General features: G+C 39.0%; 1 protein-coding gene across 5 annotated transcripts in view; it reads left to right on the top strand.

Moving 5' to 3' along the window:
- The window catches only part of ZPLD1 (zona pellucida like domain containing 1), a 103839-nt gene extending 82100 nt beyond the window's left edge, over nt 1-21739 (top strand). For 4 of the 5 annotated variants that reach the window (XM_053936496.1, XM_053936495.1, XM_053936499.1 and 1 more), the window contains 8 exons: nt 321-502; nt 1163-1235; nt 4268-4365; nt 4976-5056; nt 5887-6058; nt 7389-7497; nt 10072-10101; nt 11993-13579. In XM_053936496.1, the coding sequence (XP_053792471.1) occupies nt 321-502; nt 1163-1235; nt 4268-4365; nt 4976-5056; nt 5887-6058; nt 7389-7497; nt 10072-10101; nt 11993-12168 (921 nt within the window). In that variant the 3' untranslated portion in view covers nt 12169-13579. Of the gene's footprint in view, nt 1-320; nt 503-1162; nt 1236-4267; nt 4366-4975; nt 5057-5886; nt 6059-7388; nt 7498-10071; nt 10102-11992; nt 13580-21671 lie in introns of those variants that run through there. The other variant, XM_053936500.1, reaches the window with a different exon arrangement.
- The last annotated feature ends 548 nt before the right edge of the window (nt 21740-22287 follow it).

The raw sequence follows: 22287 nt of genomic DNA on the forward strand, positions 1-22287 counted from the left end.
TTTCCTTATAAGTTGCATGAATTCATTGGGAATGTAGAGGAAACAATACCTACCAAAAATATACTTCCAAGATTCATAATTCTTTCCAAATGTTGCTCAAGTCTGTTCTAAGAACAGGGATACAGCTTGTGAATTTTAAATGCATGATTCCAGGGAGGTGAAAAACAGAACACAGGGAATATATTATTAAACAAAATAATTTTTGAAAGTTTTAGTGAAGATATTTCAGGGTACGTTATGGGCTAAATCATCAGTGCCCTTAAGTTCTTTTGTTCCACAGTTAACTTCAGCTAATAGTAATTTTCTCTCTTCCTCAATAGGTATCCTCAGCTCGAGGTATCAATGCTTATGGAAATACCTCAGAGGTACAGATAGGTAATGTTTCAGGCTACATTGATACACCAGACCCACCAACGATTATCAGCTATTTGCCTGGGCTTCTGTACAAATTTAGCTGTAGCTACCCACTGGAGTACTTGGTTAACAATACTCAGCTCGCTTCGTAAGTGTGCTTTTTCATTTCTATGTGTTTCATCCCCATGCTTGTGTAAGCATGTATATGTGAATGCCATAACAGCATTGTCCACGTAGCAATTTTTCACTGTTTAAGAGTAAAGGGAAAAGAAAAAGCACCAAAAGAAGAAGTGTTGCAAGGAAAAAGAAAATTCTGTAGCATTATTATGTGAGATAATAAGCATTATTATGTAAGATTCATTAAGACCTGCTGTTATGAAGAGGCCCTTAGCTAATGTAAAACTTCCCTTAAAATTCCCTTAAAATTCTTCTCAAAAATTATTGCGGCAAAGAAAATAATCTTCATGAAATAGTTTGTAAGCTTGTAAATATAGAATGCAAGAGAAAATATTTCGATGAGTAAACCCTGTGCATCATGTGAAGTGAGATCCTTTTTGTCACTTTGCCTCTCTGCTAATTATTTTTCTGATTCGTGTTTCATGTAGCATCCATTATTTTCTGCATAGTTAAGATTGTCAGTATTTCCACTATAAATTCCTGTTTCTGAAGTTTTTAATTCAAATGCATAAATTAACTCCTTGTGATATGACTCATTGAGGTTTTTAATGATAAAGTCCACTGAAGTATGCAAAAACAAAAATAATGTATCTTTCTACATTATGGTTTTTGGTTTCTGGTTCTGTTGTAGGTCATCAGCTGCTATTTCTGTAAGAGAGAACAATGGTACATTTATCAGCACTTTGAATTTGTTGCTTTACAATGTAAGTATAAAATACAGTATGACCAGGACTAAATTAACACCTGTCCTATGTGGATACAAACTGTTTTAGCAGATGAAAGTATAGATTCCTCTTCATAATTTGCTGTTTCCTTCCCACTCCTCCCATGAGCCAATCCTTTCTTCCAGGCATCTTCCATCTCTGAATTCCTTTTTCCTTTTTGTTGGCATGTATCTGCTGTCTTGTGTTTATATGGCTGGTCTTTGAAGACAGACACAGTCTTGTTGTCCTGTATTTATACAGTTCCTCAATTTACAGCTCTGGCTTTCAGCTGGTAGTGCCATGTGACTAATCAATTGTAGCCATAACAATCATACTCCAGAGTGCATATTTTGTTTGCATTTATTATGTTTCTTTGTGCGTGTATAGGTGCTTTGTGATTAAACAGAGAGTACTCTGTAGAATTCTGTAAAATTATTCCAAACCTATTCCCACAGCAATGAACGAGCACTTTGGCTGTGGCATTTTTATGTTCAAGCCTCATCAGAGTGTTTTGATCATCTGTGATTGTTGTGAAGGATGCATCAGTTCCAAATCTATAGCCTGATGCATATATTGCCTTACAGTGTGGACTTTAAAGATTTTAAGGGTTAATAATTATAACAGTTTTCATCCAATGCTTCTTCCTTATGTTTTAGATAATTTGAATATGCATTACTGTAAAAGCTTTTACCATGTAAATGGGTTGGTGACACTGAAACATGAAAAATGCAAGGACCTCTACTTATCATTAGTCCCTGAAATTATATTTTTGTGTTGATTAAAATTTTTACTCATACATTTTAAATACCTGATTTAAATATCAATTTTTCAATCTATCAAGCATCATTTTTGTAAATTATGAATCCAATTTTTTTTGCATTGTTATTCATGCCATTGTGTTGCTGAGTTATAATTCATGCAACTGATTTAAAAGTCAATGCTTTATGCTTTGAACATAATGAGCTATAAATACTGCAACAGGACATTTTTCAATGGCATTCTCTAAAAAAAATCATGTTTGCTCATTTTATAGGTTTATAAAAACCTATAATCTGTTAAAATGATGATTATAGTTCTCTCATTTTTAAATAAACCCGTGATCAAAAAGATGGGGCAGAATGAAAATAGACAAATTTCTCATCAAGCCAAGTATTGACCATTGCATGTTGACTGCCTTTCAGGGCCCAGTTCAGCAAACAGTCAGGAATAAATGCTGTTGATGCTCATATTGAGTACATTTTTTCCTCAGATATCCTCAAAAGCCAAAATGTGCTTTCATCTTGCCCACCCCTGTAAGCTTGCAAGTTGACCATGACCAGTGCTGTCTTTTCATCCTGGCAGCAGTCACATTACTTGCCCTAGTGAGTTGCACTGTCATGAATAATGCTGCCAAGGCTGGCAGATTCCAGTGGTGGATATGCCCTTCTGCTTCACTTCCCAGGGCTGGATAAATATATGGGCAGCTTGTGCGCTGCCTGCATTTCTCCCTGTTCGGAGTGCCTCTGGACACCTGCTGTCTTGTGGGCTCACTTGATCCCTGTTAGCAGTCCAGGTTTTGGGAGGAGCCTCAAGGCTCATGTCCACCCTTGCTATTAGTTGAGAGCATGTGTACAGATTTGTTTCTTGGCTGAAAGCTGTCTTCTTCAAATTTAGCTGTACTGTTATTTCTTAATGTTGACTCTTCATCTTCTAAGCTTACCTCTGTGTTCTGTCCCAAAGTGTTGTTTAGATTTACTTTGTGATGCTAGTACATGTCGTTGTTAGGAAAGATAAAAGCTGTTATGGTAGACTCGGAGTTTAATAGCAAAATGTTTAATGGGCTTTCACAGAGCCTAAGTGGCTATGTGCTTTTATGCCTTTTTGCAAATGTCTCTCTAAATGAATAAAAACTACTCTTAAAGAATAAAACAGCAACTATGGAGTGTGATAGTGAGGGTCTTGCACTTTTTAATCAGTTGCAAAATGTGACAGAGCTAAGTGTTATAGAAATGTATAATTAATTTGAAAGAAGGCAAACCTACCTGAAGGCCTCTGTTACTGCATAGATTAGATATTGAGTATGGTGTTAATTTTGGCATTTGAAAAAAATCACTTGGTGTCTGGTGTAAACCTTCTTGTTTCTGTCAGCTGCTGCTTGGCATGGTCTCACTTGCCACAATGAATCTGATTGAAATCCTATCTACCAGTTTTTTTCATATGTATTGAGTGTTTTGAACTTTAACAAGAGGTCGGTCTCAACATGCTGAGTCACTGTGCTATCTGCATTAGCACTGTGTTTGACATAGGTGACTTTACCAGGTTGTGCATTTTGACATTCTCAATTAATATCTGTTGCACAGATGTTTCATTGTTTTGTTGCTAAAGTGACATTAATGGTTTAGATTTTGAGCAAAAAGCTATATTTAAGTAGTAGGGGAATATATATGGGGATTTCCCAACTTTTATGTTGAATACAGCTTTCTTGAAACAGGTCTTTTGAAATAATAGATTTTAACTGAAAATATTTGTTACTTCTAGTTTTCAACTAGTCAGCTTCCACAGAAACTACACTTTGCATAACAGAATGTCTTTGTTCTCCCAGACTATAGCTTAAAATATATAACATCTCATGGATAGCATTGCTATCTCCACTAATTCAAATAACCTTAGCAACTTTTCCTGAGAAAGAGTGCAGTGTGACAACCCAGTGAAGCTCCTCTGTTAGAAAACGAGAGTAGCTCCTTTGTGTGCCTGTAAGTTCTGGGAGACTTACTGAAGTGTCAATGAATAATAATATGCTTTCCTTAATCACTGATCCAACCACCTTATTAAATCATATATTCTCACAAATTGTTGCATGGGGCAAAGCCAGTCTTTACAGACAAATTTGTAGGCAATTTCTCTGGCATTGCTTCTTGCTTCTTCCTTTACAGAGGACAAAGTAAATCATTCTATACAGAAGGGTCAGAAAAATTGCTGAGAGCTCAGTCTGGATGCAGATGGGTTGTAAGAGTGGAATTTCTGTTACAATTGAGGCAATATTTGTTTTACAGGATTCAACATACAGCCAGCAACTCCTTATTCCAAGTACAGGTTTACCTTTGAAAACCAAAATATATGCAGCTGTAAGAGCAACGAACCTTGATGGCAGGTACCATAGAGGGTGTTATATCCTGTCTTGCTTGTTTTTCAGCTCTTGTTACTTATCTGATTTAGAAGCACCTGTCTTTCCTCATAGCTTTTTGTATTTAAAAATAATGGTTGGTGTTCAATAATCACTGCTCTCAGCTGGAGGGTGTCAGGTCCTTGGCAGGGAATGCATATTTTGCTGTAGTTCTCGTTATGAAAGTTTTCCTGAATTATACTTTAATTCCTAGATTGCTTTTATTTAACAAAAGGTCTCTGTTGGACCAAGTGAGAAAATCTAGGGCTTTTAAAAGTGGGCTGGTTTTGATTTCTAGTCCTATGTAGCCATGATTTCTGAGAAGAGATGTGCAGTGTGTGTAGTGGTTGACTTACATGAAACCAAATGATTTGATTTATAAGGTTCTGCTGCTATGTTGTGCTGTTTAATCTTCTAAGTAGTTGAAGAAATGACTGGGATGTGACCTGTTTAATACAGTAACAGTTTCACTGTAACATCCTGCACTACCTGTTTGTATTCTTTTTTGTATTGTCCTTTCATCTCACCTCACTCACACCCCCCCACCCCCATGCTTGCATTGCCAGTCCCCTCATCTATCCCTTTACTCCCCGTGCAGGTGGAATGTGTTGATGGACTACTGTTACACCACACCATCTGGCAATCCTAGTGATGATCTTCGATATGATCTTTTCTTCAGGTAGGTGCTGTGCAAATCCAGTATTTTGTTGTTCCTTCTTTAAAAAAATAAATTATAAATCTCTTCAATAGTGATGTCTTAAACTGCCTGGAGAGTTTAAGCATTTAAGTAGGCAGGACCAAGGGCTAGGCTTATAGATAAAATGTCAGAGCTTCTTTTTGTGTGAACATAAACATAGAAGCAAGTGCCAAGTCATAAGAATTATGAAGGCAGAAAAGCATATATCCAAAGTAGTTCTACTAGAGAGAAAAGAAACACTTAAAGTGTTATAAATAAAGGCTAAACTAGCCTTTATTTTACCAAAGGTGAATGTATTGAATGACAGTGATATAAAACATCAGAGACTTCAGTCCAGGAAAGTAGTTAAGCAAATGATTAAATATAAATAGCTCCTCCTACTTCTACTCCCAGTAATAACATTTATTTGAATTGGAACTTTGGAAAACATCTTGACAGTATCTCAGATTAAATTTTATCTGTGACACCTAATGGAGAGGTACTGTCTTCATTTGGAGTTACCTGTCTATACTGGTTAGCATACCTGACTGCTTTGTGCTTCAGATCTCAAGTTTCCTTGACCACTGGAATTAAATGGTACCTTGGTTTAGCTGTGGTACTGCAAAACAAAACAGTGTTTTTGTAGGTATGTGTTTCAGCACAGGAACCTGCAGCCTAACAAGCAGATTGTGTCTGCAGATATTTGCACTGTGTTCTTTTCCAAGGAATTGAAGTGTTGATCTTGCTGCTTAAGCTATCATATTCCCAGCTAAGAGCTTCAAAATACTAACAAAGCTACTCATCCCAGTTTCACTCTTCTCTACAAAAACTAGTTGTGACAAGGACCCGCAGACAACGATAATTGAAAACGGCAAGAGTCAAATGGGCCGGTTTTCCTTTGAGGTGTTTCGCTTTGTGAAGCACAAGAACCAGAAGATGTCCACGGTCTTCCTTCACTGTGTAACAAAGCTATGCAGAGCAGATGACTGTCCCTTTCTTGTGCCAGTAAGTTGTAATTATTTGGATATAAAATAGGCATCCTGGAGTTCTGCATACAAGTGTTATGGAAGTTTGGATGGCACAGAATGAAAGCGACTTGTAGAGACTGAAGTAAGAATGTTTTTTGTGTCTGAAAGAATGTGAAACTACTGATGAAGAATATGGAAATGAATACTGACATCTGGAGATAATATAATATTAGTCCTGCAAAACACAGGTTATTGAATATATGAGAAATTACCTCTTTGCCTTATGGTCTTTAATTTTTAAATGTAACAACTCTGAGATGGCTTTCAGGTTGATGTTCTTAGTATAATAGTCAGGTATCCATCATCACAGTGGATGAAGAGAAATATCTTAGAATATAGTTTATGGAAAAGTTAAAGCTATAGAAAGTGCTGTTATAACTAACGAGGAAAATTTGTGGAAGTTTCTCACAGTGAAAAAAAATACCATGCCCCTTGGAGTATATCATCTCCTCTGTCATGTGAAAACTACTCTTGTGCTGAAGTTCATGATGTTATGTCTACTTAAAATTAACTAATTTTAGGAGTATCAGGAACAACAAATAAATTTTGAAAATGGAAACATTTAAATAAACATATAAACACAACATTCTGTGGTGTCTTTGGAACACTGCATTGTTTCCTACTGAATGTCTTCCCCTTTAGAATTTTAAAGTGTGGTCAGTTCAGTATATTCCTGGAATTTTGTATGTTATTTTATATTTTTATGTTACGCATTTACATAATTCATTTTGCATTCAATTCATGTTCTGAGGTTTTTGAAGTTCTTTCACAAGAAGCTAAAACTAATGAAATGCTCTTGTTTGGAGCACGCTTGAGCGCCATAGATTAAGGTAGATGGTAGGTTACAAATGTTAAAGGCAGATTCTAGATGAGAGTGTTGGGGCTTGTTTTAGTGTATCATTGCTATTTAGAACTCCATAGAAAATGTGGAAACTCTCACTCGAGAAGCTTGCAAGAATAGGGATTGTCAAGCAAAACAGATTTGTTGGGGAAAACTGTCTCTAAATATAGCTTTGGGAAATTAACTACTGAAAATTTAATATACTATAAGATGGATCTTGTACACAGCAGCAATGTAGTTTTGTAAACAAAGTGAGGCAAAATAAAATGGGAAGCCAGGAATTTATAAGATGCACTTCTATGCAATATTACAGATGTTTTTATTGCAAAGTGATTTAATGCATACTAAGAAATAAAATCAAAGTTGTAGTATTGCTTACCAAAGAGTTCATGTTACATCAAGAAGCACAAAAAGGCCACAGTTCTGTTCCACTCTGAGTCTGTGATTGTTTTGATTGACCACTCAGATCTGCAGTAACAGAGAAAGAAGAGACACTGGTGGAAGGACGACTTGGCGCCCTCAGAGCACATCTGGCAATGCTGTAATCTCTGCTGGCCCCATCATTACAAGGAGTGGTAGGAATAAACAATTTTTATATACGGTCTGCAGGAATTTCAGAAACCTAGAGAAATGTTTTGCAGTTTAATGTAAATTTGTAGTAACTTTTTGCTAAGTATTTTTTTACTACTGCTGAATATTTTTATGACATTTTTTACTGCTTTGTTTGGTAGAAATTTTGAGCTAGTATTTTTGTTTGACTCTCACATGCTTCCTCCTCTAATAAAATCACTGTGGGATACTTTTACACATATAAGGCCATTATAAAAGTCCAGACTCAGTGGGCTGACTTCTTTTTTTGTCAGATTTCACTGGAGATAATAGAATTTAAGATACCGTGTTCGGTGTTGCAATTTAATTTGGATGGATAATGAATATTCACTATCACTTTCTATTCACCATTTCTCCAGCTTCCCTCTGGGTTTTTATCTACATGTTGCTTAAAATTAATGCTCACTATTCTTAGATTCAGCTATAAGAAAGAAATGGGACAAAATCACTGTAAATTTTAAATAGTGGACCAAAATTCAATGCTTTAAATTGAGGGTGAAATTCCATGATTTTCATTTTTATTGCCAATTGTTTTAGGAAAAAAATAAAAGGCAGCTCTAAATGTAACCTGCAGTCTCTGAAAAAAATTATATGACTGCTGTTTAAGTTTTCCAAATTATAAATATTTAACAGTAGTTGCAGTTAACTGATTTCAGCAGTCTTAGATTTAGGATGATGAGAGTAGGACTGAACCTGGTCTAGGAAATCTAATTAAAACTTGAGAATAAAATCCTTCTTTAAATGCCAAGTAGTTGTACCTGTATACAAAGAGAGCAACTGACCTTCCAGAATGGGGAACACAAGACCATGTCTAGAACAAATAGGCTCTGTTATGAGCAGCATATCTGCAATGAAAATGAGTAATTTTTTTTTGCATTATACATGATCCCATTTGATTTGCTGCCTTCTGATTAGCCAAGAAAAAGTGAGAAGAACTAACTTCAAAGTTGCATACATGAGTACACATGGGAAATGAATGATGGATTTGCTCAGCCAAACAAGGCGTGCTGGAGTAATGCTGCCTTAGGCAAGGAATGGAAACTAGATACCACTTCTTATACAAGCAGCCCCTGGTAGGTAATATAGCTCATGATTCAAATGCTGCGGATGCTATTTTTATAATTAAAAAAAAAAAAAGATCCTCATCAATTATCTTTAAGTATTGCATAGCTTCAAGCAAAGAGATCTGATGGATGTTTAATGGCACCAAAGAAAGTATAAACAATTTTATAATTTCGTAACAACTGTTGTGGTTGTTTAAATGAAATCATGAATAAGGCTGAAAAAGGAAAATAATTTTTTAGGTGTATTCTAAAGGTGGGTGGGTAAAGCTTTTTTGGTTTCTCCATCTTCATTGTATGCTTTTGGACTCATGCTGACAGAGGATGGTTTAATGGGAAGTACTTGAAATAAAATGGGATTCAATTCTAAACTCTGCCACAGATTTCATGATTGGCATTGGGCAAGTCCCTCAATCTCACTTGCATTTCCCTTTTTCTTCTGGATCAGAAAGAGGGAATTAGTCTTGCTGTTAATTCCCCTTGTGAAAATAAACTCATAAGAACCAGGAGGTTTATGAATACTATCGTTAACAAACTGAAAGGGGGAAGATCATGTGAGAACTTGACCAAAACAATCTGGATGATGAATAATTTTGGATAAATTTGGAAAATTTTGGATAGTTTTTTTAAAATGTAGTTACATTTTGGTTGAGGAATACCAGGGTGTAGCTCTGGCTTGCACTGATGTGATGGTGCATGGAAGTGCTCTACACTGTTTTCAAGGCCAACTTGGTCCAGCTTTAGCACAGGTACAGATTTGTCCAGAGCCCATCAAACCTGCTCCACCTGACTCACCACGGTCCATATACCAGTAGTAGGACTGCACAGATGTGCCCTTCCCTCATTTAGGGTGGAGCTGCAGCTGTCCCAGGGCTGACCTGTGCACATCAGCACCTGCAGAGGCTCCTCAAAGTAGCCAGGTTCCCCCATGACCTGTCACCAGCTGTTCTGGCAGTGGAGCTGCTGATCCAGCTGCCTTGGTAGGAGCTGAATAGTGCTACTGCAAAAGAGCGATAATTTATGATCACTAACATATTTTTTCTTTTAAAACTCAAGTTTTTACTATAGAGCTATTTTATAATATGTTTAAATTAAGGGGCCTACATATAACATGGTGCTTATGCTTGTGCTGTTACTGAAGGAGACAAGAGAAGTGGCCACCTTTTTAATTAAGAGATTCCTGATTTAAGGTGGTGTTGGTTTGTTTTTCCACAAGACATTAGAAGTTTTTAATTAATATTTTAATATCTCCTGATATTAAAAATGAAGCAATGACATATAATTAATGTTATTGTCCATATTTTAACAGAGATGCTAAAAGCTGCTAGTCAATGGTGGCAAGTAGACCTGATGTATTTTTAAAATAAAGCTGAAACTATTGGCTTTTGTGTTGCAAGAGGGGAGGAGGTAGGCAGAGGTATTTTAAAAATATGACACATGCCTTACATGCCTTTTTTTTTTTTTTTTTTTTTAATATAGATGAGACGTCAACCAACAATTCACAGCTTGGTAAGTTAATCAGTTAACTGGTAAGTTAATTCCAAGAAGCATCAGAGAGGGTTTATGAGGGAAGCAGAACTGAGGATGAACTATTTTGATTAATATCTATGCACGGGATTTTTTTTCTTTTTTTTTTTTTCTTTTTTTCTTTTTATTTATTTTTGTTGCTTAAATGAGTCAATACCAACATGCACTGACAAGAAAGCAATAGGTGAGTATGGAATTCTCAGTTTAATTTGTGCATCCAGTGCCATCTACATTGAAACTTTTAATTTCTGTGATGAAATTGAAATGAAGATCTAATGATACAGCATATGAGAGTGAAGGGTACATTATAGCCACCAGATGCAAAACCAGACTTAAGCAGTAAAATTTGCCCATGCCACACAGGGATAGAATAGGAAAATTGTTATTATGGTGCAGTCTAGCTTGGTTCACATCCCAAAGCCAGAAGGACAGAGCTTCAGCTCCTCTTCTCCTAGTGTTTAACCTCACAAAGAGCCTGTGGAGAAACTTGGATAGAACTTGTGCCCTGCTAGGGCAGTGAAGGAAATAGGCTGCAGGGGAGTTCAGCCCTTGAAGTTTTAGGGTGATTTTCCTTTGGGCAGTTGTTTCAGCCTATCTGTTACTGTTCTCTGCTGGTGACAAGGAGTGGCTGATGATCAGGTGGTACATTGGGCCATTCGACCTTGTATTTCTTCATAACAGGACTAAATGGAACAACAAATCCATTCTGTCCTCTGAACTCTAACACTATTTGTTCCTTTCTTTACTCAATTTAGCAATAGAAAAGCAGCTGCTGTTCTTGTCTGTCATGGAGAGTTCTCCCTGTAATTAATTGTGCCCTGGTGTGCTCCTACCCATGGATATAATTAAAATAATAAAGAGCAAATTCTTTAGTTGCTGCACACAGTTTGCTGTGATGATGGCTGCTACCTTTCCTTCCCATCCAACAAAAGAAGCACCCTCTCCATCCCACAGCAAAAGCCTTTCCTTTGCCTATTGCTGTCTCTGTGGAGAGCAGAGAGGTAGAGTGAGGTGGGGTTACTGCTGTAGCAGTCAGAAAGCAACGCAGTGTAGGGAAGGGGAGGGTAACAGATCAACATTTCCTGCTGATTTCTTTTCAGCTTGGGTGAGGAGAGTGGGATTAATGCTGTTGAGGACAAGTGGCTGCTTCTGGGAGGAGCAGTCTGGTTTCTCACATGAAGACTATATAATCATTTCACCTCACTCTCCACCACTGCTAATAGCAAATGCTCATTGGTACTCAAATGCTTTTTCCCCCTCCTGCTGGAAAACACAGTACTGGCGGTGGATATATGTGGCCCATTATCTCAGAACTGGTCCATGAACAGCTTGCTGAACTGCAATAAGTATTAAATATGTCACCTTTTCTACCTGAGAATTGATAAACATACTAAGATGCTCTTTCTGAAGGTGTACAACAGGTTTCCTGATTGTCTGCTATCCGGTGCCAGACATACCTGCTGATTTATATAGACTTTGAATTGAAATGTAGATAATGATAGTGGGGAAGAAATCCTTTCATTACCTTGATTAGGCCACAAATCCTTACACATTTACCTTGATAGTCCTTGGATAATGATAGTCTTGTCTTGAGTAACACAGGTCAAGGTTGGTCACTGGCAGATGAGGGATGATGCCTTAGAAGGCACATGTCTTTATTCCCCAGCATGATTGATATTGAAAGAATTAATGACTGTTTTCAAAATATACTTAGATAAGCTTTATCCAAGTAGACAGGTGCTCATTCATACAGTTATAGTTTCTTCATTGCCATTATACAGTATATTGGGTGTTAGGAGGGGAAGGCAGAAGTGTTTGGCACTCATGAGAGATAAAACTAGATCTCACCTGGGAATTTTTCTCCTCCTTGCAGCTCACCCAAATGGACCTCCTTTCCAGATGAACCCAGTCACCAGTGCACTGATTTCAGGCATTGTTGTCCTAGGAATTTCAAGCATTTTCTTTTTTGTCTGTTCTCTAACCCTTCTGCACAGAAACTGGCCCAACAGTTCGGTCTTGAGTGGCATCCGGAACCCGGTTTTCAACTGAAAGTGATGACTTGTTTGCACTTTTTGTTTGGGGTTGCTTTTCTCGTCTGTGAAGTATGATTCCATTCAAAACTAATATTAAGGCAACACTCCAGTAGTATCCAGCTTCTATTCCAGCTAGTCTATTTGTAGATTTGCTAGATGACATTGTGTAGGCAAGCAGCAGTGATGTTGGTAACAAGCCTAGAAAATGTTGAGAATCTCAATTGTGTTTGCGATCAGACTGCATGACATTTGCCCATGAATGTCCTGACAATAGAGCTCACATCTTCATCTGCTCAGTAAGGTCTAAAAGCTGAAGAGGCTGCAGATGAGAACCTTTCCAAGTATGCCACTTTAATACAAAGGCTGACATATTCAGAAAAATTCACAAGTTCATAAACACCTAGTAAGATAAGGATAACTTCTATTTTGTCACTACATTTTTCACAAAAACCACTGTCTCAGGAGGAATTTGTTTTCAGCTGTCTTGGTTAAAAATAACCTAAGAGAAGCTTGGAACAAGTGACTTTTGCTTATTTGTAATTTGGAAGTATTTTCTTAAATATACCTTCCATTAGCTTGTGGAGGTATCATGTATCAAGTATTGCCCAAACTTTCCTCACAGAAAATTATTTTTGGAGCATGATTTGCCAACTGAGTAAAACTCTCACTAATATACTAATTGTTAAGGGTATGTTTTGCCCTGTGAGTTTTTCAGTTCTCAGATAAAACTTTCATTTCCACATGAAAAGTCATCAATCAGTGCTTATTTTGTTTAGAAGATTTTCTGCAGTTAGACTTGTTCACTGCATAGATGAGGGGAAGAAGGCAACTAAAAGGATAACGGGCTACAAGAAGTACTGTACTGTTGCCTCTAGTTAATACGATGAACATCAGACTTACCTGAAATGAGTGTGAGTGGCAGGTGCCCTCAAACAGGAGCACAAAGCAGTGGCTTAGCTGTGTAGAGTAGACAAAAATGCTGGTACTAGAGAGGCCACCATAGACAGAACATATTAAGCTGGACTGGATAGACAGTCGGGATTTTGGTCACACATACAGCAGTTAAATTTCATTTTTCATGTACTGTACATATTGGCCTAGAAACACCTCATTGATATTTATCATCATCTTATGTTAACTGTGTCTGTGTCTTCACTGATGTGACACAACTGGCTAATGATCAGGGCTTTTTGGTTCTCAAGGCTAAAAACAAATACAGACTTGCTCTCAGTTTTCTCTGATCCTGCAAATACTGTATAAAGGCCTGTTGTTTGCAAATTCCACTGTGCTGTAGGGCGGTATCCCTAACAACCAATACTGTGCCTGTTTTCCTCCAGTCTTAATACCTCAGAAACACTTTTGCACTTCAGGGGTTAGGTCTGATGACATGTAAAACACGATTGTCTAATAAAATTATTTTAAATGTTTCAGAGTGGATGCTTTCTCTGTACTGTTTTCCTCCCCGTGTCCAGTTGTTACTTATGTACATGCTTCCATTTCCTCATTCTACAAAGAGGAAAACTGGACCTGTGTTTTTAAGTTGGTTTGGTAAGAGCTTTCAATATACAGGATAAATTAATATAATTATAGATTTACTGACCTTTAAAGGAGTGTGGTAAACACTGTAGATTTATATTCCAGCCTGGGGATAAATAAATTAATCTATTTTAATTTACTAATAAAGACAACCACAAAAATCCCATTAATGTAATTACTACTTAGCAAGGAGCAGATTTAGCTGAAAGTTTCCAGTGGTGGAGATAGCCATTATCATCCTTAGAAAGTTGTTTCATCAGTTAATTGCCATCTTCAGTACTTTTTAAAATGCTTACTAATGTGAATATGCCCATCTTAACTTACCAGCCATTAAAAAATGTCAGCCTTATGTCTACTAGAGAGAGGGAGAGACTCTTTTTGTAGCACAAATCCCATACAGTTTGGCTAAGACCACAGAAAAAGAAAGTGAATGGTGTTGGAAGCAAAAAAGTTGCTGGTATAATATCATACTTGTCCTGTTTGATTTCTCTGTGTTTCTGGAAGACAGTTTGTTGCTTCTCTATAAGGAAATGTATTTCATAGTAATTAACAAAGTCTTGTTGACCACATATTTTGAGGCTCAGGTAACCTATTACAAAAATGGAGTTGCTACTCAATAGTGTAATATGCAGAATGTTATTCTTCTAGTTGTTAAAATTTCTGGAGTGGTTTGTTTTTTGTGAAGAACCAGGTAAAATATTTGTGTAACTTTTCCTTATGTGGAAATTGCTAGGTACCAAAGAGTGATCTCCCTCTAGCTAAATTAGTGACAGAGTTCCAACAGCCATCTGTAGGAGTCATTACTGAACTTGCTATGGATTGTGAATATATTTGTCTCCATCATTCATTAAAAGAGATGTGTTCCTCCTTGGTAAAGAAACATGGAGAGCCACAGGTGGAAAATGATGCCTAAACCAAGGCTTATTGATTTACAGATCTGATATGGGAATGATTTATGAGTTGTAGGGGATGTGAAAAATTGAGCCAGGCTGGCAAAATATTTATAGGAAGGTGAAGACTGTCTGAATTTGTAAAAACATCCCCATCCTGGTTTGTTTGAAAGATGTATACAGGTATTAAGGAACACCTGGTATCCATAATTTGTGACCTCACAAATTTCAAGTAACAGGTTAGGCAGAAGTTGAGTGGATGTACATGAAGGTTGCACCCTACCTTTTGAAAGGCAGAATGTCAGGTGAGAGGGAATGGGGAATAGATTGAAAATATAAATTACCTGTAGTGGGCACTTGAAAATCAAGTTTCAAATGCACTGAAGCACTGAAACTAAGAAGACACTTTGTACTTTGTATGAAGGGGCTGTAGCCCAATAAAAAAATGGGAGTTTTGCAGGTGTTAAACAGAATTGCTAAAAGAATAGTGTGTCTGATAGTGCAAGAACTTCCTTTAGGGGTGCCTGTTATGTGTGTTTTAATGCTTTTTTTGCACAGAGGTCAGGTAAGCACAATGTACTGAAATATTCTCAAATCTGTGACTCAGATTGTGGAGCAGACTGAAAAAGAAACTGAAATTTTAAGCTCAGTTCTAAATCTAGTAGAATTTAATAAACCTATAAAAGGGTGAAAACACTTCCAGGCTTCCCCCTTGGAAGAAATAAAAGGCATATCCTACTGGAGCAGTGTATATCAGTGCTTGCGATAAATTCAGTTGATGTTTGAGAAACAGGCCTTGGCCAAGGAACTTGGAAGTAAATCGTGTTTCCTACTTCATTCAGCAGACAGTATTTCTTACTCTCGATATCTCTTAGGCTCCACAAAGGTGCCAGAAGAAGCAGACATGCCCTGATTAAGCTACTCATCTCTTCATCTGGAGGAGGCATAGGTAGGAGTATTGTGGTAAACTAGGAAATGTTCCAAGTGTTGCAAGTTGGTCCTTCCTCGGGTTACTCCCGGGTTTTATTTCAATGCCACTTGGACCTACCACCATGGCTTTCAGGAAGAAGGAGGTAGGATGGATGTGGAAGAGACATCAGAGAATAGCTCTGCACAGACTGGACCCGTGGTTGCAGTTCTGTCATGGCTCTTTGCCATATGTCTCTTTTGAAATGTTTTATTAATTTTTCTGTTTTTAGTTAACTAACTCTTTCCTTGTCTTTAAAAGAGTATGTTTGTATAATTAGGAAGCACACCCTTGAGATTAGAGAAATAGAAAATATACAGTGGAAAAATTGTTTAAGTGACTTGTTTTGTGAAGAAAGTTTGGTAATCATGTTTGGTAAACTAAGGAACATGCTGGCCAGCCAGACTTCAAATGCTACTATTGCACTTGTAACCTTTGCTTTTGGACTTCAGGGTGTAGCATAAAAAGTACTTTGTGCTAAAGCAGGATCCGCTCCTGTCTTTGCAACCAAAAATACCATTCAACCATAGCTGAAATGTTTGCTGCAATCCCCTGTGAAAAGGGGAAATCTTCATTCTTTTGAACTCATAAGATGGTGGTGGTTAGAGACATTCACTATCCTCACCTGAATAGGCATAAAATGCTCTCTTTACATCCTGAACTACTTGTGTATAGACTCTAGGTCTCTGAAGTGTGTTTATCGAATTTGCTTGTTTTGTATAATTTAAAAAAAAAATAGCTTTGCTTCAGTATGTTTTCAACCCCTTTTTCTGGACTGAAGATTGAATCAAGGGAGGCCTGGTGTTCCTGCCAGCAGTCTGCTATATTTCTCATCAAGACAGAGAGGCTGAATGACATCCATTACAGACACTTTTCTAAGTGGGTAAAGAAGAATCTGCTCTTGTGACAGTTTTCTCCTCAGTGTTGTAATCCCTTGTCTCTTGATTCAAGCTGAGCTCTTGAATCAAGCTGTATTCAGGCAATTTTATTACTTTTATTAGGTAGTAATATCTCTCTGCTCAGCAGCTGTTTTGAGGGACAGGCCTCATTTTAGCGTGTTTTTTTAAACTGATTTTTAAATTCTTTTGTTTTTACTTTATGAGGAGGAATTAGTGAACTGGACCAGTCATTACAACAACAAGCTACTTTATACAGCAGATATTCCTGATTTGTGTTTTCCCCTCTCCAGATTCTAATAGATAAAAATAATGATCCTGTTAATGCAAATGCTAATTGCAAATGACTGTTGTGGCAAAGATTCACTGTAGGGTCGGTACTGGATGACTCAGAGGATCATGCATGCACAGCAGGTGTGTAGTCTGCACAGGCTTGCATCCATTCTGGAGGCAGTGACATGTCAGGAGGTAAGCAGAGTGGGCGCTGTCTCACTTCAGAGTCAAACCCTGCTTCTGGATGTTAGGGACTGCACAACTGAGTCAATGCCATGTGATGGAGTGATGCCTTGGGGCTTCCCTTCCTCACCCCAAAACACTGAGCACTGGGTTGCATATTGCCAGCACAGCACTGCAATTAGTGTGGGCAGAACCATGAGATGGGTGGCCAGGGCAGGTGCTCCCAGTCAGCTTCCTCATCGTGTCCTGGTGCTTTCCAGGCTGCAGGTCCAACTCTGGGAGAGCTCTGCATGTGTGCTGTAACTTGGCAAAGTGTGAGCAGAGCCGTGGCAGTGCTTGTGCTTCTTGTTTGTGCTGCTGCTCCTGCAGAGTGCGGAGCAGCTTGTTCTGCTGCATGTGAGCTCCACGCAGACTTGCTTTGCTGGGAACACCAATTAAATACAGAAACAGAAGTGTGTGAGTTAGTGGGGAATCACTGAGTAAGCCCCTTTGTGGATAATTGTGTTTGTTTTCACAAATGAAGGCAGAGCAGGGAGATGGGGAGGTGTCACGACTGTGGCCTCAGGTGCAAGTGCAGCAACCCCTGCAGAATGGGATGCTGAGATGTCAGGCCACAAGGAAGAGAAGCAGCTTTATTCCATGTGTTATGTGGCAGGAATTTTTAACGTTTATGGTGTCTATGGGGCAAGCAAATATCTGTGGTTGGCCAGGTACACTCCAGGGCAGTTAGTGCATAATGTAGACTCTGTGGTATAAACTAGGAAGAACTGAGTCATCCTGGGGAAATCTGCTTTATACCGAGCTTACATCAAGATCATAGGTGTTCAGATTGAAACCTTAAGCACTGAACTGCTTTTGTTTCTTGTACAGAACACTTCTACAGCAGCAATATGTGTTTTGCTTCAGTGGCACTTGAGTGCTCTCAATTCTGTCAGCTTTTTTATCAGCGCTTGCAGAACACTGCACAGGTACAGTGCTCAGATAGGAACTTTTTGCTGGGAGCCACTATTAAATTAATTTCACTTAATAAAAGTGTTTCTGGTCTGTCAGGCCCAAAACATCAGTGTGATTTGTGCCTTCACTGCTAATGTGAAACTTAGACATGCTTTGAGTATGGTCCTGTTTCAGTTGCTACCCTAATTTTAATCCTTAGAGTGGAAATTGCCAATAGCTTATGATGGTGCTTTGTATTTTCTTAGCATTTTTCTGATCTTCAAATTCTTTAAGCCTATTAGATTCTTCATTCCCTCAGCAGGTGTTCTAGCCACTGACTATCTTGTTGGCCCTCCATCAGACTTCTTCCAGTTTACTGAAGTTTTCCTTCTAATGTGGGGATTAGAAAATGACATAGGTTATCTAGTTTGTGCAAAAAGTGATGAGAAGTGGGGGGAAATTACTTCCCTCAATCTCCTGGCCATGCTTCTGTTCATACAGTCCTGGACACTGCTGACCTGCCTTGCTGCCAGGACCCACTGCTGGCTCCCGTGCAGCCTTCTGCCCGTCAAGATCCCCCACTGCTTTTCAGCAGGGCTGCTCCCAACCAGTCAGTCCCCAGTCTGTGTCACTGCAGGGGTTACTCCCAGTCAGATACAGGACTTTGCAGTTGTACTTATTGATTTTCATAACATCCCTGCCAGCCCATTCCTCCAGTGTGGTGAGTACCTCTAAATGGCAGCCCCTCTCTCAAGAGTATTGGGTGGTGATCCTAATTTGTGGCATCTGAAGATCTGATTACAGTCTGCTCTGTCACCTTCTTCAGATCATTGATAAAGGTATTAAAGGGGACAATCTCGAGTAGACTTCCACAGTACTCCATTTGTTGCTGGTATCCAGGCAGACAGCGACTACTACCTGCTGAACTAAATAATTCCTCCATTTATCCAGCTGAAAGAGATTGTCACTGTCAGTTCAAGGTTCATGTTCTGCTGATCTTGTGTGATAGGGACAATGACAATGCTACACAGCAGAGGTTGTTATATTGTTTATTTTTAATCAGGAAATTACATCAGAAATCCAATCCTGACAGAAAGGTAATAGTACAAAGTAAAGCACTAAGGAGCTATGTTCAAGCATGGTGTATTTTCTTGGAAAGGCATTTATTTTCCTTGGAGCCTTGCTTTGCCTCCTAGGTACAGGGTGAACAGTGAACCAGGGTAGTTTCAAGCAATGTTTGAAAAGGAGTTTGCTGCTGAATTGAGCCCTATCTCCTTTACTAAAGAAGTTAAGCTTCCAGTGAATAAGGCAGGGAAATGGTCTAAAAACCAATGGTTGTATGGTGAAACCAGTTGATTCTGGTTTGCCCAGTTGGACAGAGCTTCTGGGTCAGTCTTTTGCTGGATATGGCTGGAATGACAGTTTAAATTGTAGTCATGCTCTGTACCTTAATTCTTAACCATCTCTCATCCAATGTACTCGAGCCAAAGCCTTAATCCTTGGCATCATTCCTGGTGCAGTTTTCCACCACTGTGTGTACTCTGACCCTGCCTGCTGCTTTAGGGCTTCTTGGGGCTGTAACACCTGTGCTCTCCCAAGACCATTGTTTCTGCTGCTCCCTGACTGGATGGGTGCCTGCCTTCTCTCATGCCTGCCTTGGCTGCAATTCTGCTTCTGCCCACCCAGCCCAGCTTCGACCTAAGCTGTGACCATGTGGGAGCCATGTAAGCATTATCCTCATTGTGTTTCTTGTTCTGAGTGTTAGTGTCCCTCCTCCAGGTGGTTAAGCCAAACTCTTCTTAGGTGACTGTTGCCTTTTCAATTTCCATTTACTTGGGATAGGGCACAGTAGACCTCTGGTTATAGTAACGAAAGCATACAGTGCCTAACAGTCTAGAAAATGAGTTCTTGTTTTGGTAAATGTCAAACTTACTGTTCATATGGGTAAGTCTTAAGGAAATAAATTTTGATGCTCAGTATATTGAGCATGGTCTGCTGCTGTTGTCATACTGGAAAGAAGATCTAATAGTATTAAGAGGAAGGAAAACATGTCGAGCCACAGCGACACATTTTACTAATATTTTTTCACTTGCCTCATAATTAAAAAATAAATTGAAATTTATCTGCTTCAGTAGCATTTTTGGTCTATTCCATTTTGGACTGGAGTTGTGCAAAAAATGTCACTGATACATTCTGATTTACATGAATTTGCATACAGCATGAAGGCCTTCTAGAGTTAATAAAATAAAGCAGGAATACACCTGTGGTCTCAGAGGGTATCCCTCTTAAATTCTTGCTCAGCTCTTTGTCCTTACAATTCATGCAGGTTTGCTCTGATGATACAAAGGCTATTTGCCATTCTCATTATTTTACATGTTTTGCCATGGAAGAAGACTGGAGAGAGATCTATATCCTGCTTCTTGTTTCTATTTCTCTGATTGACTGGGTTAATTCTGCTTCCAGGTGTGTTGGAACCACCTTTTAAGGTAGGTATGGAGATCTCTTGTAGTTGGCTGCCTACAGGTAGAATTTTGCTGCTGTATTGCTGTCTGGAAAGAGCTTCCCTCTGTGAGGAATACCTCTGTAATGATTACCAGGCTGTGAATATACAATAGAATAGCTAATGGTATCTGTATGTGGTTCCATCTGGTAAAAACAGTTTGGCCTCTCACAGAGTTGCCTTACAAACAGTTCCTGTTTGACTTACTGAAAGAAACACTGAAATGGGTACGCTAGGAAGAGCATTGCCAGCAGCTTGAGGGAGGTGATCCTGCCCCTTTAGCCAGCCCTAGTGAGGCACCTCTGGAGCGCTGTGTCCAGTTCTGAGCTCCTCAGGACAGGGGACACATGGAGCTCCTGGGGCAGGTCCAGTGGAGGACAACGAAAATGAATAATAGACTGGAGCATCTCTCTTACGAGGAAAATCTGAGGCAGCTGGGCCTGTCCAGCCTTGAGAGGAGGTTGCTGAGAGGGGATCCTGCCAGTAGCAACAAATATCTGAAGGAAGGGTGTCAGGAAGATGGATCTAGGCTCTTCTTGGTGATGCCAAGAAATGGGACCAGAGGCAATGAGCAGAAACTGATGCACAGAAGTTCCACCTGAACATGAGGAGGAATTTCTTTACTGGGCAGTGACTGAGCATTGGAAAATACTGGCCAGAGAGGTTGTGGAGTCTTCCTCCTTGGAAATGTTCCAGACCCATGTGGACACAATCCTGTGCCACGTGCTCTGGTATGACTCTACTTGAGCAGGGAGGTTGGACCAGATGATGCACTGTGGTCTCTTCCAACCTTACCCAGTCTGATTCTGTGACATGGATGTATTTTATAGAGATGTAAATTTTGTGGTGTAAGCTGCATGCTTCCTTTTCCTAATTTTTTTTTTTTCCATCTGTACATGGTTTCCTTTCCTTTGAAATTTTGGTTTCCTATCTCAGACTCTCTGAAATCTTTCCTTTCTTAATAGTCATTCTAGGCTATAGAGAATGCTTTACCTGCCTTTAATTGTAACTGGGTGACTTGGCTGGGCAGGGTTTCTTCCAGTGAAATATAAATGTGGGATAGTAATGTACAAAGAACACATAAACTGTGAAGGTTGTGAGGAGGGCTTATAAAACGAGTTATTTGTTACTATTTTATTAATTTAGTTATCTGAAGAGTTATGCCACTGTAAAACTGAGGAAATGGATAGATATTCCTGTGAGATAAAATAGACCTCTTGACATCATGTGTTCTGTTTGACCAACCTGATCTCCTATAACAAAATGACCTGCTGATGAGGGAAAGGGTGTGGGTGTTGTCTGTCAACACTTCAGTAAGGCATTTGACACTGTCTCCCACAGAGCTCTCATGGAGGAATTGGCTGTTCATGGCTTGGATGAGAATGCTCTTTATCAAGTAAAAACCTGGCTGGATGTTGAGGCCCAGAGAGTGGTGGTGAATGAAACTAAATCCAGTTGGCAGCTGTGATTTTGAGGTGGTAAGGAGCTGTTTGGACATGGTGGTATTGTGCAGGTTTGGTTGCTATCCAAACAAGAAGAATGGGAACATAAGTCAGCTGGGACTTATTCATTTCCTCAACAACAGGATCTGACATCTGGTGATGTTCTCAGTCCCATTCTGTTGAGACAAGCCTGTACAGTCCTCAGTTGAAGGATCATTCATTGACGCTGTAGCATCTGTCTTGAGCAAGAGATGGAAGAAAGCTGAAGTACAAAGATGTGGTTTGTGAACTATGTTATGGTACTTGGGCAAACTTCATCAGCTTTTAAGTCTGGATAAGACCAGTTGATGTGGGGCAGCTACCAGAAGATAAATACCAAAAGATAAGTAAAACACAAATCCATGCCCAGCTTAGGATGTAACTTCCTCCTGGAGCACTGGAAGGACAACTGCTGGCTTTTTGGAGCATCTTTGTCACAGCATATCCCAATGTTTAACACTGTGGGTTGGAGAATG

This window comes from Vidua chalybeata, chromosome 2 (assembly GCF_026979565.1).
Source record: "Vidua chalybeata isolate OUT-0048 chromosome 2, bVidCha1 merged haplotype, whole genome shotgun sequence".
NCBI classification, from domain to species: Eukaryota; Metazoa; Chordata; class Aves; order Passeriformes; family Viduidae; genus Vidua; species Vidua chalybeata.